The sequence below is a fragment of the Diorhabda sublineata genome, chromosome 10, assembly GCF_026230105.1.
Source record: "Diorhabda sublineata isolate icDioSubl1.1 chromosome 10, icDioSubl1.1, whole genome shotgun sequence".
Classification (NCBI taxonomy): domain Eukaryota; kingdom Metazoa; phylum Arthropoda; class Insecta; order Coleoptera; family Chrysomelidae; genus Diorhabda; species Diorhabda sublineata.
The window spans coordinates 6616556-6635214 of NC_079483.1; the positions used below are offsets into that span (position 1 = coordinate 6616556).

General features: G+C 29.8%; 1 protein-coding gene across 2 annotated transcripts in view; it reads right to left on the reverse strand.

The window, feature by feature from the left end:
• LOC130449947 (zinc finger protein castor homolog 1) overlaps positions 1-18659 on the reverse strand; it is a 182190-nt gene that overhangs the window by 124582 nt on the left and 38949 nt on the right. For both annotated transcript variants that reach the window (XM_056788065.1, XM_056788064.1), the window contains exon 2: positions 1814-1896. In XM_056788065.1, coding sequence (XP_056644043.1) covers positions 1814-1880 — 67 coding nt within the window. In that variant the 5' untranslated portion in view covers positions 1881-1896. The remainder of the gene's footprint in view (positions 1-1813; positions 1897-18659) is intronic.

Below are 18659 nucleotides of genomic sequence, written 5' to 3' on the forward strand. Positions count from 1 at the left end.
AACAGTTTTTCAATTTTTGATATTTTCGCTGTTGTATTCCGATGAACTTAATAAATAATCATTTTCCTAGGTGTCAAAATGTTGTTAGTTAGTCCGACGTTTTGCTGCACCTTGTTTAAACACTCAAATGTACCAATTTCAAACATCTTCTTCGATGTCTTTGACTGTACTTTGTTTTTCTTCAAATAGTTTTTCAATTTTTGATATTTTCGCGGTTGTATTCCGATGAACTTAATAAATAATCATTTTCCTAGGTGTCAAATTGTTGTTAGTTAGTCCGACGTTTTGCTGCACCTTGTTTAAACACTCAAATGTTCCAATTTCAAGCATCTTCTTCGATGTCTTTGACTGTACTTTGTTTTTCTTCAAATAGTTTTTCAATTTTTGATATTTTCGCGGTTGTATTCCGATGAACTTAATAAATAATCATTTTCCTAGGTGTCAAAATGTTGTTAGTTAGTCCGACGTTTTGCTGCACCTTGTTTAAACATTCAAATGTACCAATTTCAAACATCTTCTTCGATGTCTTTGACTGTACTTTGTTTTTCTTCAAATAGTTTTTCAATTTTTGATATTTTCGCCCTTGTATTCCGATGAACTTAATAAATAATCATTTTCCTAGGTGTCAAATTGTTGTTAGTTAGTCCGACGTTTTGCTGCACCTTGTTTAAACACTCAAATGTTCCAATTTCAAGCATCTTCTTCGATGTCTTTAACTGTTCTTTGTTTTTCTTCAAACAGTTTTTCAATTTTTGATATTTTCGCTGTCGTATTCCGATGAACTTGATACATAATCATTTTCCTAGGTGTCAAAATCTTGTTAGTTAGTCCGACGTTTTGATGCACCTTGTTTAAACACTCAAATGTACCAATTTCAAACATCTTCTTCGATGTCTTTAATTGTTCTTTGTTTTTCTTCAAACAGTTTTTCAATTTTTGATATTTTCGCGGTTGTATTCCGATGAACTTAATAAATAATCATTTTCCTAGGTGTTAAATTGTTATTATCAGTCAAAAAATTTGATTTTCTTATAAAAACTACTAAAATTTTCTCTAAAATAATAAAATCTGTAACTTCAATGGCTCTTTTAAACTTAAATTGCCAATTATTATGAAATGAGCACACGGACTATCAAACTTGATGTTTATTTATCTTGACATTTGACAGTTTTTTCTTGACAATTGACAGTAATGACACATTATCCATTACTAGCTTCACGATTGGTAAATGACAGAACTAAGTTGATCTTTTTATTGGTTAGGTTTTGTGATGCAATTCTCCACGTTATGAAGTTGATTTATGTCGTGCAGTCCACTAGGTTGCCTATATACAGGACTCAAAAGATTTTGTTCCACAATCCATTATCAAATATTGACGCAAAATTACAAGTATTGTACAACTCCAAGTACTGCTCTTAATCTTCAATATTCATTTTTGGTCGATTGTGATTTCGCATCTTCTATATGACGAAAACAAACGCTAAAAAGCTTTAGAAGTAATTCTGAACCTCGTGGTATAAAGAAAAAATACTGGAAACTGAAATTCGATCTTCATTGGCACCGATTCTTCAATTTAGGGACGATAAATTGCATAGTAGAAGACATTGGACTAACGCCTCTATTAAGAAGCCGAATCGGCTGCTTACTTTAGATCCAGTAAAGTATTAAAGACACAGGAAGTTTCCAGCAGTTGCTTCAATTCCACCAACAAATATTTTAGATCGTGTATCGTGCTTTGTTAGGTTGTACAATATTTTTTTTACACGAATTAAATCTTGTCGAAAATGAATTATTAGATGTTTGATTGACTCACCAGAATTCAGACCGAAGGAATTTGGTGATATGAGACCAGAAGTGACAGTGGCCATAGTCGACAACATATGTAAACTGTCATTCCTGTGGACAAAAAAAAATTGTTAGTAATGCAACATTTTTGTAAAATCAAAAATAATAGTGAATAAATCAATTTATGTTGGTATAATTTTCACCAGCTTTACAAATCATATGAAATAACAAAATAGTGGAAAAAAGTTTGAAATATTTTCTTTCATATTCACGAAAACTTTGTCTCAAATGCACTTAGTTTAATGTGAATAAAAACACATGGTTAGGTTCAGAAGTTCAGTTCTTATAGTCTTTTCAAACGGTTTGCGAGCGGCTCGCAGCGAATGCGTCGCGAACACGACGACGAATAAGATTTTGAAATGTATTATTCAGAAAAAAAATCATAAATTGTATCTTTATCGTTAGAGTTCTCGTTATAAACACTTGGTGAAGAATTTATTGGCTGCGATGAATCATTCCAATAAATAAACGCTACTCACTATAAACACAGAGCATCCTAGTTGCTTCAAACAATATTTTTTGATAAACAATATTGAAAGGTCTGTTATTTTGACATCGTTAAGCAAATTCGATTCCTTCAAAAGCTCTTGTCAAGTCATCAAAGTATATCGAGCTTTTATGCAACAGTACAAATTTTCTATGTTTAATATTTTCATTCGAATTCTAAATTAGACTCGATTGAGAGTTTGTAGGCTACGAGAAATTGGAGTCAATGATGAAGGATATTTGATAGGTTTTGTATTATTGCCTTTGTGTCATTTAGCAGGATTAACTATGCAAAAATAACAGTAACGGAAATGATTTTTTGGTTCTTTCTAAATTTTTTGGTACGTAGAATATTTATTTATATGAAACAAATGATTTTTCTCACTAGAAATTTGTGTATCCATCTTCCAACCTTTCAAGTAAGTTTTATCAAGTGTTTACAAGCGTTTAAACCAAACGTCGAAGCTTATTTCTCATTCAGATCGAGGTACATTCAAAATATTTGATTTGAACGCTTAAGATGTAGAAGATGTTGACTTGGTAATTTATTTTTGATCTAAGGGGTGCCATACGGCCATCAATTCGATGTTTTAAGTGGTGTAGTGAAGGCCGAGCCAGCACTGAACATCACCAGCACCCAGGTCACCGGCAACTCCGGAAACAGTGACCAAAATCAACCAAATTGTAAGTGCAGATCGTCGAATAAGCATTCCTGATGATTACCAAGGTTGTTAACACCAATAAAGAAACGGTTAAAACAATTTTAAGCATGACAAAGGTCTGCGGGAAGTTGGTGTCTTCAAATTTGACTCCTGATCAAAAGCTCTTGCGTCAACGGGTCGATTTGAGAGCTCCTGAAGGTCCGCACCGAAGAAGACTTCCAGTACTGCTTGGATGAGTGGAAGAAACCCTTTTTCGTAACCCAGTTTCGTTATTTAACAGCCATATGTCGTTAATATTTTTCTTTGTACATTTATTTTCATTTGTCTAGCATCCTAGTTCGAACGCATTAATTCTTGGCAAGCGAATTTATTCTGTACAAAAAAGAAAAGGCCGAAACACTGTTTTATTGGTGATTTATCGTATTCTATATACGCGTCGAGATACTGAAAACTCGGTAGCTGGAATCGATTTAAATGCTAATATTAACATTCGACATCAAGTCTTGTTCGGAAAAAGCTCATTTCAGATTGGCAGATTACAGTATTTAAAATGTTTAGGTGGAGTTTTGACCGTTCAAGTAAAATTATACGAGATTATTAGCAGTTTATACAATCACCAGAGGCGGGACTTCAACACGAATTTTTTCTTATTTACATAACAAGCGATTTTAACTAACAAATTAATTATTTCACAAACTATTTAATTCTTATAATTAATAAAGCGTTGGGAGGTCAAGAATTCGGTACAAGAAAATTTGTAGGAAAGATTTTATGAGTACTAATCAACCTGAAATTTACTTAGTTAATATTAGGTTATGAATTCATCATATATTTCAATTAAATTCACGATACCTTCAACAGAAATGATTGTACGACATTATGAATGATTTTAACATACCAAACAAGTTGATAAAGACAAAACAAAGAATGTCAAAATATTTCCAGTCCAATAAGGGGTTAAAACATCGTTGTTTCATATAATATTAGAATGGATAGTACGTGGGTTTGTTTAAATAAGACATGGACATTAAAACAAGTACCAAACCTCAAAGGAAATAAGCATTTAGAAGATTTTTGATACAATTGAATGAAAAAGCGACTTGTATATATCTTGGGGTGGTTATCGAGGACAACCGTGACGATGGAGACGAAGACACAACGTGGAAAAAACTAAAATATAGAATTTATTTGGAAAAACCGAATTGAGGATGGTTAGATCCAAAAGGATGTAGCGGTTTGGGTCACATACATAAGATACTAGATTTTAGAGCAAAAACAAATTATGAAAATGAAATAAAAAGCAACGAGAAAGAAAGTCCAAGGAAAAGGTAGTACGCAGAGATGACGGAAAACTTACAGGACTGGAAATCGAAAACAAAAAATAGGAAACAGTTAAAGGGATCAATTCCAAACTATGGACGTGTAGTTTTTATATTTATATGTAATGTTAATTAAAATGATGTTTAATTTTCTTATATAATGAAAAGAAATTGAAAAACAAGCGGATACGATCGATGTACTTAAGTATGACGCATTCAATTGCATTCGATTGGATCAACTTTTGTTGAAATGCATCATTGGATTCGTTCAGTCTGGTCCAGACCAAATAGATCGTTTCATAGATCGTCCAACTAACATTTTTGGAATCTACGTAAAATTTTAGTATAATTTTGTCTAAAAAATTTTTTTCGAAAAATGCATACTTTTCGAGTTATTAATTTTTTTGTAAGAAAATTTAACCGTTGCAGACCGTTATAAATTATTTTTTTACGACGATACCCTTAAAGATATGAAAATGATTTCTGTTCGGTTGCTTTTAATAAGGTCAGACGTATTTGAATCTATATTAAAAAATTTTTCATTTCATACAGGGTGTGTATAGAAAGTGTCCAAAGTTTAACTTCATAAATATTACATTTCTTTATTTTTTAAATAGAACCATCCGGTTTTTTCTATTTTAATAAGACGCAGGTGTGGTCTAAATTTTCTTTTGACACGTTGATTCAAGCTTTAAGGAATAAAAAAGTATTTTTCTTTATCTTGTCAAGGTCTGTAAAAAAATCAATTGAAAGTGTATTTACTAATCCTATTTCAACTTTGATCACTTTTTATACACACCCTGTATGGAATAAAAAATTTTTCGATATAGATTCAAATACGTCTGATCTTGTTAAAAACAACCGAATAGAAACCATTTTCATATCTTTAAGGATATTCTCGTAAAAAAATAATTTGTAAGGGTCTGCAATAGACAAATTTTTTTACAACAAAATTAATAACTCAAAAAGTATGCAGTTTTTGAAAAAAATTTCTAGTTGAAAGTATACTAAAATTTCACGTAGGTTTCAAAAATGTATTGATATATAGGGTGTTCTATTTAAAATAACAAAGTTACAGTCGACTTCCGGTACAACCGGAAGTCAGCCATCTTTGAAAATATTTTATTAAGAAGATCGTATCTGAAATTTTCATCATTATACTATAAGTATTTTGTCATATAGAAATAGTTTTCACTAATTGTGGGACACCCTGTATAGATCTGACAGCTGTCAATATTTTCTGTGGAACAGCTTTTGTGTTGGCTTGATAAACAAAGCGTGGAGAGATGCAGAAGTCGGCTGGTGAGGTTATGGCATCAATATTATGGGATAATCATGGTATGAACGGTAAAACCATAAACAGCGTCCATTACGTACCATTATTGCCCTATTCGAAGAATGGAATCGCGTAGAAAGAAAAAGAAGAAAGTGCTGTTTCATCAAGATAATGCACCGTATCAGAAATCAATGAAAATCATGACCAAATGGCGTACGTTAAGCTTCTAATTGCTTCCAGATCCACCGTATACTTCAGAACTGGTTCCCAGCAATTTTTACGTTCTCAGACTTAAGAGGCTGCAGATTTAAGAGAAATTTTGTGTTGATTAGGGATTATCGCCGAAAGATATTAATATATTCTGGATGCTCCACTATTGGTTATATTTGTTCTTGGATAACATTTTCTTCAGATTCTAACGAGTTAAAACTCATTTTGATATGATAAATCAATAAAATACCATACATTTCACTATAAGTTCTGGTAAATAAAAAATCTAACCTGGAAAGAAGGTTTTTAGATTCAGTGCGGGTTACCCGCTGCTGATGAGACTAAACCGAACCGGTTTATATAATTATGAATAATTCCAGTTGGTGGAGCTATCAACGCGGAGGTATATAGAAGACAGTTACTGAAAGAGGATTCACTTAGAGCAATGTTAAATCACATAAAGTTACGGTACTAGTCACATCCAGCGTTTACTCCAGATTTTGCACCGTTAGATTATTAATTATTTAGTTTTATGACGAAAATTTTGTATGAAAAAGTTTGCATCCAAAAAAATTTTGAAAAGGGGGAAAAGTTGTATAAATATCTGGAAAATAAATTGTGGTTTTATATTATGAACGTCTCTCGTATATTTATGATCTAATTATTATTAGATTTTTATTTATTTAGATGAATAAAAAAAGGCCGTAGGTGTTGATATTTCAACAAGAAACGAGGTTGGTGACTTTTAAAAATATGTTAATATGTCTAAAATCAAACCAACTATTATTAATTCTCTAAAATTTGAAATTCAAATTTTTTAATTACATACTTTTACGTTTTGATTGATTACCGTAATTATAAAATTTAAAATACGAAAACTATGAAAATTATATAAAAATTATTAGTCCCTTTCAGCGTTTTTTTTAAAAATAAACTCGTAATTTTTTTTATTCGAATTATACGTTTCAGTTTTTATCTTATTAAGTTGCTTAATATCGACTATAAAAATCCATATTAACGTGTTTTAGAATACCAATTATACCTCAATAAAAAAGCCAAAAACTATGGTTATATTTGAAAGATTATATTCCAGTCGTGCTTGATATTACATAAATTTAATCGACATCAATTCTTATTTCGTACTGGAACCAAAATATTCAAAGCCGTTCCACAAAACAAGGAGCACTACCTACAACTATATGTTCAATAATCACACGCCAATTTGACAGCTAAATAGTCACACGCTAATTTGACAGCTAAATTGTCACACGCCAATCTGACAGCACGATTTTGTGGGTACTTCATTGCAGTTTACCCAAAGGTATCTAACAATTTTTAGTGAATTTGCATTGGGGTTAACTTTTTTACTATATTGAGATATAGTTCTCCCGAATTCGGACGAAATGTATATAGTCCGGTCAATGTAGACAAAAAAATAGTGGTCAAACAAAAAAAAAGCTTGGGCTTACCATTACAAATAAAGTTTTGAATAATCCCCATCGATTCGATGTGTGGTACAAAAGTTATTCGGGCTAAAAAGGGTCGTAATTTGAGGTTTTTTCGATTTTTCTCGAAATTTACCAAAGTTTTACCAAAAAAAACTTCAAGCACACGTCGGATCAATTATTTAAGATGTCATTTTATTAGTCCGGTCAATATGGATATTTAAAATAACAAAAATTCCCGGAAAGACAAATGTTGTTGGATAGTTTTGGCTTTTTCTCGAAAACGGTAATTTTTATCAAAAAAAACTTCAAACCAAAGTTGTAGATCTTGAAATTCTCTACAAAATAGTCCCAATGATTTTTTTGTTAAGAGTTATCATTCCTGAGATATGGCGATGTTAAGAGTCACATTATACATGATACATTATACATAATTTGAGCAGCAATAAAATATATTTATGAACATCCAGCAAGAGGAAGAAGACGAAGAAGAAATCGAAGAAGACATGACTGCTGAAGTAGACTTTCAAGAATATGAATCTGATATCTCAAGAATCGTAACTCTTAGAAAAAAATCATTGGGACTATTTTGTAGAGAATTTCAAGATCTACAACTTTGGTTTGAAGTTTTTTTTGATAAAAATTACCGTTTTCGAGAAAAAGCCCAAGGTTTCCAACAAAATTTGTCTTTCCGGGAATTTTTGTTTTTTTAAATATCTATATTGACCGGACTAATAAGAGGACATCTTAAATAATTGACGTCACGTATGCTTTTCTCGTTCAATATTAATACGAGGTAGTTCCACAATGTAAATTCCGTTTCTATTCCTAAGAACCGTTTTTTGCAACAGAGTCATTTCGATCAATTTTGATTGATTATAAATAAAGCTCAAGATAATTTAAAGTTTTATTTGATTTTTCGAAATGATTTCATTAATTTGGAGAGGTATTGAGAATGTACCAATTAAATGGTTGATTCAAATATTTCTTGAGGTCTGGAAAGCTCTTCAATGGAACAGAAAATCAGCTATACAAATTATATTATAAAGCTGTGCTTACACACTCCGTCCGAATTTATAAAAAATTTGATACCTCGTATCCAGAAAAATTTTCTCAAAATCTTATTTCAATATGTGATAGAGCATAAAATTTATCACAAATTTGGTGTCCACAATTTTTTTCGTACGAGCAAAAATAAAAGAGAAATCTGTGGCTAAAGCTGTGCTTACCAGCTACTTCCGAATTTATAATTAATTTGTTATATAATTTGATATCTCGTCTCCAAAATTTTTTTTTCAAAATCTTATTACATTATGTGATAGAGCATAAAGTTTGCTACAAATTTGGTGTCTACAATTTTTTTCGTACGAGCAAAAATAAAAGAGAAATCTGTGGCTAAAGCTGTGCTTACAAGTTTCATCCGAATTTATAAATAATGTGATATCTCGTCTACAGAAATTTTTTTTCAAAATTTCATTTCATTATGTGATAGAGTATAAAATTTACTACAAATTTGATGTTCACAATTTTTTTCATACGAGCAAAAATAAGAGAAATCGCGGGCTAAAGCTGTGCTTACAAGCTTTTTCCGAATTTATAATTAATTTGTTATATAATTTGATATCTCGTCTCCAAAATTTTTTTTTCAAAATCTTATCACATTATGTGATAGAGCATAAAGTTTGCTACAAATTTGGTGTCTACAATTTTTTTCGTACGAGCAAAAATAAAAGAGAAATCTGTGGCTAAAGCTGTGCTTACAAGTTTCATCCGAATTTATAAATAATGTGATATCTCGTCTACAGAAATTTTTTTTCAAAATTTCATTTCATTATGTGATAGAATATAAAATTTCTACAAATTTGATGTTCACAATTTTTTTCATACGAGCAAAAATAAAAGAGAAATCGCGGACTAAAGCTGTGCTTACCAGGTACTTCCGAATTTATAATTAATTTGTTATATAATTTGATATCTAGTCTCCAAAATTTTTTTTCAAAATTTCATTTCATTATGTGATAGAGTATAAAATTTACTACAAATTTGATGTTCACAATTTTTTTCATACGAACAAAAATAAAAGAGAAATCGCGGGCTAAAGCTGTGCTTACAAGCTTTTTCCGAATTTATAATTAATTTGTTATATAATTTGATATCTCGTCTCCAAAATTTTTTTTTCAAAATCTTATTACATTATGTGATAGAGCATAAAGTTTGCTACAAATTTGGTGTCTACAATTTTTTTCGTACGAGCAAAAATAAAAGAGAAATCTGTGGCTAAAGCTGTGCTTACAAGTTTCATCCGAATTTATAAATAATGTGATATCTCGTCTACAGAAATTTTTTTTCAAAATTTCATTTCATTATGTGATAGAGTATAAAATTTACTACAAATTTGATGTTCACAATTTTTTTCATACGAGCAAAAATAAGAGAAATCGCGGGCTAAAGCTGTGCTTACAAGCTTTTTCCGAATTTATAATTAATTTGTTATATAATTTGATATCTCGTCTCCAAAATTTTTTTTTCAAAATCTTATCACATTATGTGATAGAGCATAAAGTTTGCTACAAATTTGGTGTCTACAATTTTTTTCGTACGAGCAAAAATAAAAGAGAAATCTGTGGCTAAAGCTGTGCTTACAAGTTTCATCCGAATTTATAAATAATGTGATATCTCGTCTACAGAAATTTTTTTTCAAAATTTCATTTCATTATGTGATAGAGTATAAAATTTACTACAAATTTGATGTTCACAATTTTTTTCATACGAGCAAAAATAAGAGAAATCGCGGGCTAAAGCTGTGCTTACAAGCTTTTTCCGAATTTATAATTAATTTGTTATATAATTTGATATCTCGTCTCCAAAATTTTTTTTTCAAAATCTTATTACATTATGTGATAGAGCATAAAGTTTGCTACAAATTTGGTGTCTACAATTTTTTTCGTACGAGCAAAAATAAAAGAGAAATCTGTGGCTAAAGCTGTGCTTACAAGTTTCATCCGAATTTATAAATAATGTGATATCTCGTCTCCAAAAATTTTTTTTCAAAATTTCATTTCATTATGTGATAGAATATAAAATTTCTACAAATTTGATGTTCACAATTTTTTTCATACGAGCAAAAATAAAAGAGAAATCGCGGACTAAAGCTGTGCTTACCAGGTACTTCCGAATTTATAATTAATTTGTTATATAATTTGATATCTAGTCTCCAAAATTTTTTTTCAAAATTTCATTTCATTATGTGATAGAGTATAAAATTTACTACAAATGTGATGTTCACAATTTTTTTCATACGAGCAAAAATAAAAGAGAAATCGCGGGCTAAAGCTGTGCTTACAAGCTTCTTCCGAATTTATAATTAATTTGTTATATAATTTGATATCTCGTCTCCAAAATTTTTTTTTCAAAATCTTATTACATTATGTGATAGAGCATAAAGTTTGCTACAAATTTGGTGTCTACAATTTTTTTCGCTCGAGCAAAAATAAAAGAGAAATCAGTGGCTAAAGCTATGCTTACAAGCTTCATCCGAATTTATAAATAATTTGATATCTCGTCTCCAAAAATTTTTTTTCAAAATCTTATTACATTATGTGATAGAGCATAAAATTTACTACAAATGTGATGTTCACAATTTGTTTGTACGAGGAAAACCTAAATAGATACCGGGTACTCAAAATTGTCGTTTGAATTTATGGATTAAATAATTGATGTCGTTTTCCTAATTTTCCCGGACTATTATATCGTTAATTGATTTTTTTTTCAATTCATATAAACTCACTTTAGTAGTTACTACATAATAATCAATCAGTCTGTCACGAGAAAATTATCTATAACAATATTTAACAATTCAAAATTAAAGCGTTCACTTTATTTAAACAAATTCAAGGTTTGTACAACCAGAAGAAAAGTTATGATGTTTGTTGCTAGTTTTTATAATAGAATATTTTTTACTTCACAACATTATGGTAATTATTTATTCATTATACAGTTTCTTAGAAACGACAACGTCTTAATTGAATTCAAATTCGTTCAAATACGTTCAAATAAAAAATTTTCGCATCATTTATCATTTGAAAATTTTATTATGACAATATGTAAATCAAAGTCAAGCTACTTGGGATAAAACTGCAACTAAACCTTCAAACTACTCTCTAGTCTTCTTGGTAAACGTTATGATAGTTTTTTTTGTGAATTTCGTGACGAGAACTTGTCACCGATTTTTCTAAAGCCTAGTGAACCAGCCGACGACAGGGAATGATACAGCTGCAGCTGTACCAGTTAACCACCCGAAAATAAATGATCTAACTAATTTTTTAACATTCTCCACTCCTAAATTCAACACTACAGCTTTTTTTATGTAAAAGCAAACTCACTGGGAGTGTGGAGATCTGTGGATACTGATATTCAACTTCAGGAAGTAATGCCTTGGTAGTTGATCCTTCAGACGTCTTGGGGTCTACAGGCGAACTCGATTTTCATGAACCATCTTTTCCAAATACTGCTCTAGGTGGGATTATGCTGAAGGAAAAGCTTCTCTAGTGGTATTATTGATAAAACATAGTCAGTATCCTTGGGGTATGCTTGGGAGTCGATCTCCAAATGTGTGAACAATAATCCGATGATGATCGAATCTGGGAGGATTAAAAACTGTTACTAAGTATACGTCTTTGTGGTCTTGAAGTGTTTGTGAAGTTTTTTTGGATAATTCATCCACGTGGAATGCAATTTGCGATGATGGTGATATTTTAAGTCCAGAAAGGATTCAATAAAACAGCTGGTTGGATCTTTAGCTGTTAGTCGATTTATTTTAACGACGATAACAGTGAGCGGGCTATCAGGAGAAAACCCTTATTCCATTTACATCTCAGCGAACCCTCTAAAAATCAATTGCGTTGTATGCAAAACCGTCATTTGTTTAGACCAAAAAAAAATTTGCTCAATTTCTGTTGGAACTAAATTTTTTTTAACACTGTTTTAAGGTGATTAATGGAGAATATTTTGATAAACAAGTGAAAGAACTTTGTTCCTAGGTCAGTTAGATTGCAAATCCCAATTTAGGACGAATGCCAGATCAAAATTTCTGAACGTCGCGTAAAATTTTCAAATTTGAAACATAATATACAAAATCCTCTAATTTTTATTATTTTTTTTAGCGCGATAATCTCCCCATGATATTAACTTAGTAGTAGACATACATACGAGGGGAATACAGAAAGTTGAAGTTTAAAAAACTATAGACAAACTCGTCAGCTGATCGCTATCAAGGTAGAAGTGATTTTATCATATGTCTACGACTCGATCAACAATGAACTTGATCAAGGTTAGTTTCCAAACATTTAAATCATAATTAACTCAATCATAATTTCAAAAAAGTCCTAATAGGCCAAGAACCGGATTTTTTTTGTAAAAAACGTACGGGAACAGGTATTTTTTTTCTAAATATGTTTAGGGGTGTCCCCTGAATGTAAATCCAAGTGGGCGTCATGGAGGGGGCTCCACTTCAGCTGCCATCTTGAAAAACATGTTTTATGAAATATGTCGCGAACCGCACATCGTGCGACAAAAGTTATGAAAATCATTATTGTAGATAATATAATTTTCCATTTTTTTTATTTGAAACTTTTTTTTGTATAACGCATAGATTTTTAATTATAGCGTTCCAAACTTTTTTCAATATGGTTTTTGCTAAATATTTAGTTACGCTAAATCGTAAGAATTATTATTGTTATTCTCAATATTATTATTATAAATTAACGGTAGGCTTGTATTTTGCTATTTTATATTGTACAGTATTATTTTATATTGTAAATTATAATATATTGTAATATTAAAAATGATAATCTGATTTACAGCGTAATAGCTCCTAAACTATAAATGCTACGGAAAAAAGTTTTTAACGAAATTGATAGAAAATTTTGTGTTCTATAATTTGGTTACCACAATTTTTGATTTATCATTGACTATTAACTAAATATTTAGCAAAAACCATATTGGAAAAAGTTTGGAGCGCTATAATTGTAAACTTATGCGTTATACAAAAAAAAGTTTGAAATAAAAAAGATGGCAAATATTATTATCTACAATAATGATATGTACAATTTTTGTCGTACGATGCGCGGTTCGCGTGATATTTAATAAAACATGTTTTTCAAGATGGCGGCTGAAGTGGAGCACCCTCTATGACGCCCACTTGGATTTACATTCAGGGGTGTCCCACATATTAAAAAAACATACCTGTTCTCGTATGTTTTTTTCACAACCTACTTTTTTGGTTGGGGCTCTTGAGCTATAATGTTCGATGTAGATTGACTGTACTATAATTTCTGTAACAAACTATTTACTATGTCAATTTAAAGACAAATTAAAGTGTAATTAAAAATTTTCTTCGGCCTCTTGTATTGTTTTAGTGACTAAAAAGGTAATTGGATTACAAGTACAGCTGTTTTAGGTTAATTCATCGAAAAAAATTACGGCGATGAATCATGATTTTATGATTCACCTCAAAAACGTATTTATCACTTAAAAAATTATTAATTTATAAGTGGCATTCGATTTCTTCTTTTTCGTTCTTTAGAATTATTGAAAATATGACAACACGAAGGCTGCTTTACTGAAAATACTGACAGCTGTCAAATTTATACAGGGTGTCCCACGATTAGTTAAAACTAACTGTATATGACAAAATACTTATAGCATAATCATGAAAATTTCTACTCTCAGGATTTCAGATACGACCTTTTTAACTAGAATATTTTCAAAGATGGCCGACTTCCGGTTGTACCGGAAGTCGACTGTAACTTTGTTATTTTGAATAAAACACCCTATATATTAATACATTTTTGAAATTTACGTAAAATTTTATTATACTATTGTCTGAAAACTTTTTCCGAAAAATTTATATTTTTCGAGTAATTAATTTTTTTGTAAAAAATTTGACCGTTGCAAACTCTTATAATTTATTTTTTTACGAAAATACTTTTGAAATTATGGAAATGGTTTCTTTTAGTGAGATCAGACGTATTCAAATGTATGCTGAAAAATTTTTCATTTTATACAGGGTGTGTATAAAAATTTTACTTCATAAAAATCAAATTTCTCATTTTTTTTAAATAGAACCACCCGGTTTTTTCTATTTTAATGCATTCAAGGGTGAAAAATAAGGCAAATTCATATATACTTTCCCATACCTAAACCTCACCGTTATCCGGATATTAAATTATTTCAGTAAATTTATAGAATTTTACTATGTACAGTCTTGGGACACTCTGTATATACACGTGAACCTGAAGAAATATATGTCATAATGGAGATTATGATTAAGCGAATATTTCCATTTTTGCAACAAGAAATTATTTAAACATTAAATCACGTTATGTCTCATTCATATATAAAATGAAACCCCAAAACTCAAATCAAATTTTGCGAAACTTAAATTTCAATCGTTGGTAATTGTTATTAATCACTGCGATGATATACAGAGTGGATTTTTTCTAATTTATTCAAAAGATACAGGGAATTTTTCCATTTTCTTTCATTATGTTTATTATTAATAGATTTATGCAACTACTAAGTAGGTAAATCAAAATTATTGAATTTAAAAGATAACAGTTAAGTTCTTTAGTTAATTTCATATTAAGTATGTTAAAATATAGAAAAATTTCGTAACTAAAACTTCTAGTTCATATATAAAATCTGCTAGCGATGTTATACGGGGTGAATCTATTGAATTTACGATTTTAATAAAAGCAGTTATCATCTTCAGAATTTTTGACTGAAATCTCTCGATTCCAAATGGATTTCAAAATAATCGATTCCGTCCCTTTGGAATTTCGTGTTCGTTTATTGTAATGGGAGGGGTCTGTTTGTGGATGGATTTAACTTGAATTTGTCTTATTCTTATGTAGATCAAACTGTAGCTGCAGAAAAAGTACAAAATCCAAGGGATTAGATTAGGGTTAAATGGTGGTTGTTCAATTTCAATAAAATTGGATATTTTCGCAGCTCCGAAAGATGATAATCATGTTTTTTTTTTTTAGTTTTTTTAGCACCACGCATTGGTTTGGGGCTAAAATTGTGCTTTGGAATATGTAAAATTTCTCCCATTAAATGGTCGATTATATTAATTCAATTATATATAAACAAATAATAAAAAAAATATTTTAATTCGAGCGAAAAGATAAGCTCCGATAAAAAAAGTAAACAAATTTTTCTTAGAAATTATCAATGGTTCTAATAATTTATATTTAAATTAATAACAATGAATTGTTTTGTTAATAAATTCATACTTTTATTCTTGGAATTATTTATTTTTATTATTTATACTATTTATTTACTATTTTTATTACATTCTATCAATTTCTTCAGTATAATCTGAAATATGATAAAATCTACATCCAAATCAAAACTGACTAGTTCTTTTTTTAATATTTAGATAATTATCGAAATTTATAGAATTCAATTAGAGTAGGTGTTCAAAACGTCTTTTGTTTTAACTTTTTTGTATCCATTAGTCTTCTAAACGATGAGGAGTCAGCTATGAGGTTATTAAATTGATGTTGATTTCTGTCTTTCAATTCTTGAGGTGAATTTACATCTGCAGCATAAATTTTTTCTTTAAAATTCGATTAAACTGTGTGATCAAAATGATTAAAATCGCAAATTTGTATTGAGTTATGTACATATTTTCTTTATTGATGGATCTAGTTGTTTTTGGCCTACCAGAACCTATTTTTTTAAGTCTAACACTACCAGTTTTTGGACAATGTCGTTCAATGGCTGTAAATGTATTTTTTCTTGGTGGGACTATTACCAAAATAAATCCGTTGTATATAATTCGAGTGGACGTGGACGAATGGATCTTCCTGATGAATCCATCTATTATTCATATGAAGGATTTATCAAAACATACGAAAAATACCATTCGGCTGACAATTCAATTTAATCAATGAAGAATTGATTAGAAACAGATCAAAACAACTGTTAAAAATACGATATGGAAGATCTAGGAGCAAGTACGTGAAAAAAGTAGTTCAAATAAAACAAGACAATACTAAAAGCAAAACAAAGAAAATTAAGATAACAAGAAACCAATAATTGAGAAAGTAGTTCAAATGAAACAATATAAAACTGCGTGGAAAGCAACGAAAATTGAAAAAACAAGGAACCAGTAGCTGAAAAAGTAGTTCAAATGAAACAAGACAATACTAAAAGCAAAACAAAGAAAATTAAGATAACTAGAAACCAATAATTGAGGAAGTAGTTCAAATGAAACAATATAAAACTGCGTGGAAAGCAACGAAAATTGAAAAAACAAGGAACCAGTAGCTGAAAAAGTAGTTCAAATGAAACAAGATAATACTAAAAGCAAAACAAAGAAAATTAAGATAACTAGAAACCAATAATTGAGAAAGTAGTTCAATTGAAACAATATAAAACTGTGTGGAGAGAAATGAAAATTGAAAAAACGAGGAACCAGTAGCTGAAAAAGTAGTTCAAATATAACAAGACAATACTAAAAGCAAAACAAAGAAAATTAAGATAACTAGAAACCAATAATTGAGAAAGTAATTCAATTGAAACAATATAAAACTGTGTGGAGAGAAATGAAAATTGAAAAAACAGGAACCAGTAGCTGAAAAAGTAGTTCAAATATAACAAGACAATACTAAAAGCAAAACAAAGAAAATTAAGATAACTAGAAACCAATAATTGAGAAAGTAGTTCAATTGAAACAATATAAAACTGTGCGGAGAGAAATGAAAATTGGAAAAACGAGGAACCAGTAGCTGAAAAAGTAGTTCAAATGAAACAAGATAATACTAAAAGCAAAACAAAGAAAATTAAGATAACTAGAAACCAATAATTGAGAAAGTAGTTCAAATGAAACAATATAAAACTGCGTGGAAAGCAACGAAAATTGAAAAAACGAGGAACCAGTAGCTGAAAAAGTAGTTCAAATGAAACAGGATAATACTAAAAGCAAAACAAAGAAAATTAAGATAACTAGAAACCAATAATTGAGAAAGTAGTTCAAATGAAACAATATAAAACTGCGTGGAAAGCAACGAAAATTGAAAAAACGAGGAAACAGTAGCTGAAAAAGTAGTTCAAATGAAACAAGACAATACTAAAAGCAAAACAAAGAAAATTAAGATAACTAGAAACCAATAATTGAGAAAGTAGTTCAATTGAAACAATATAAAACTGTGTAGAGAGAAATGAAAATTGAAAAAACGAGGAACCAGTAGCTGAAAAAGTAGTTCAAATATAACAAGACAATACTAAAAGCAAAACAAAGAAAACTAAGATAACTAGAAGCCAATAATTGAGAAAGTAGTTCAATTGAAACAATATAAAACTGTGTGGAGAGAAATGAAAATTGGAAAAACGAGGAACCAGTAGCTGAAAAAGTAGTTCAAATGAAACAAGACTAAAAGCAAACTAAAAGCAAAACAAAGAAAATTAAGATAACTAGAAACAAGCAATAGGCTTTTTGTTATTATGTAGTATAAATGTTTATTTATTTATTCATATAATCACAATTTATGTTAATTTTCTTCGGAATGTTTCTTTATGGCGAACGGTTTTCTTGACGTGTACAACGATCTAAACATCTACATATCTCCTAAACCATAAATTTTATAGAGTTAAACAAAGAATACTTTTTTGTTAAAAAATCGATTGAAAAATTCATTTTTGCTACCTTTAGTTTGTACAGGTTGTCCCTGTAAAAGTTACTGATTCTTAACCAAACGAGGTGTGGTATGAAAAAATTTTTCATGTAAATGTAAATTTTATTGTATCACATCTTGTAGCTGCACTAAAAACTAACGAAATATTCTCAAAATAAGCAGAAAAATTCGTATGTGCATATTTAATCAAAATTATCCATTTTGAAATCACGTTTAATCCAATAAATAAACCATTATTGTGGAAACTAGATTTATCTGTTTAATAATAATTAATACTAAATCAAATTTTCAATAAAATCGTTTCGTTTTTCTTCTACTTTGTCCGGCAACGTTGATAATTTATTACAAGAAAACCATAAAACCTTTTAGTGGTTCTATAAATTTTACTGATAGACTAACAAGTTAACATATAAATGTTTTTATTACATCGGTTGAGGTTGAATTTTTTTTACCATTCATATAATAGAGGAGGTTCTAAATTGACCGTGGATTCCAGTCATTTTCGCATTTAGTTTCGTTGTTTATCAAGCCGTATCGTTCCCGTAAGAAAATACTTCAGTTTATTTAAGTAGAAAGACCCACTAGAAACCTTTAACTGGAAATGATCCTAAGAAGTATTGGCAACCGCAGATGATGTAGTAAAACGAAAAAAGATCCAGAACAGATGTTCCTACTCATCGAAAAGAAATCAAAAGAATATGGATTATGTATAAATG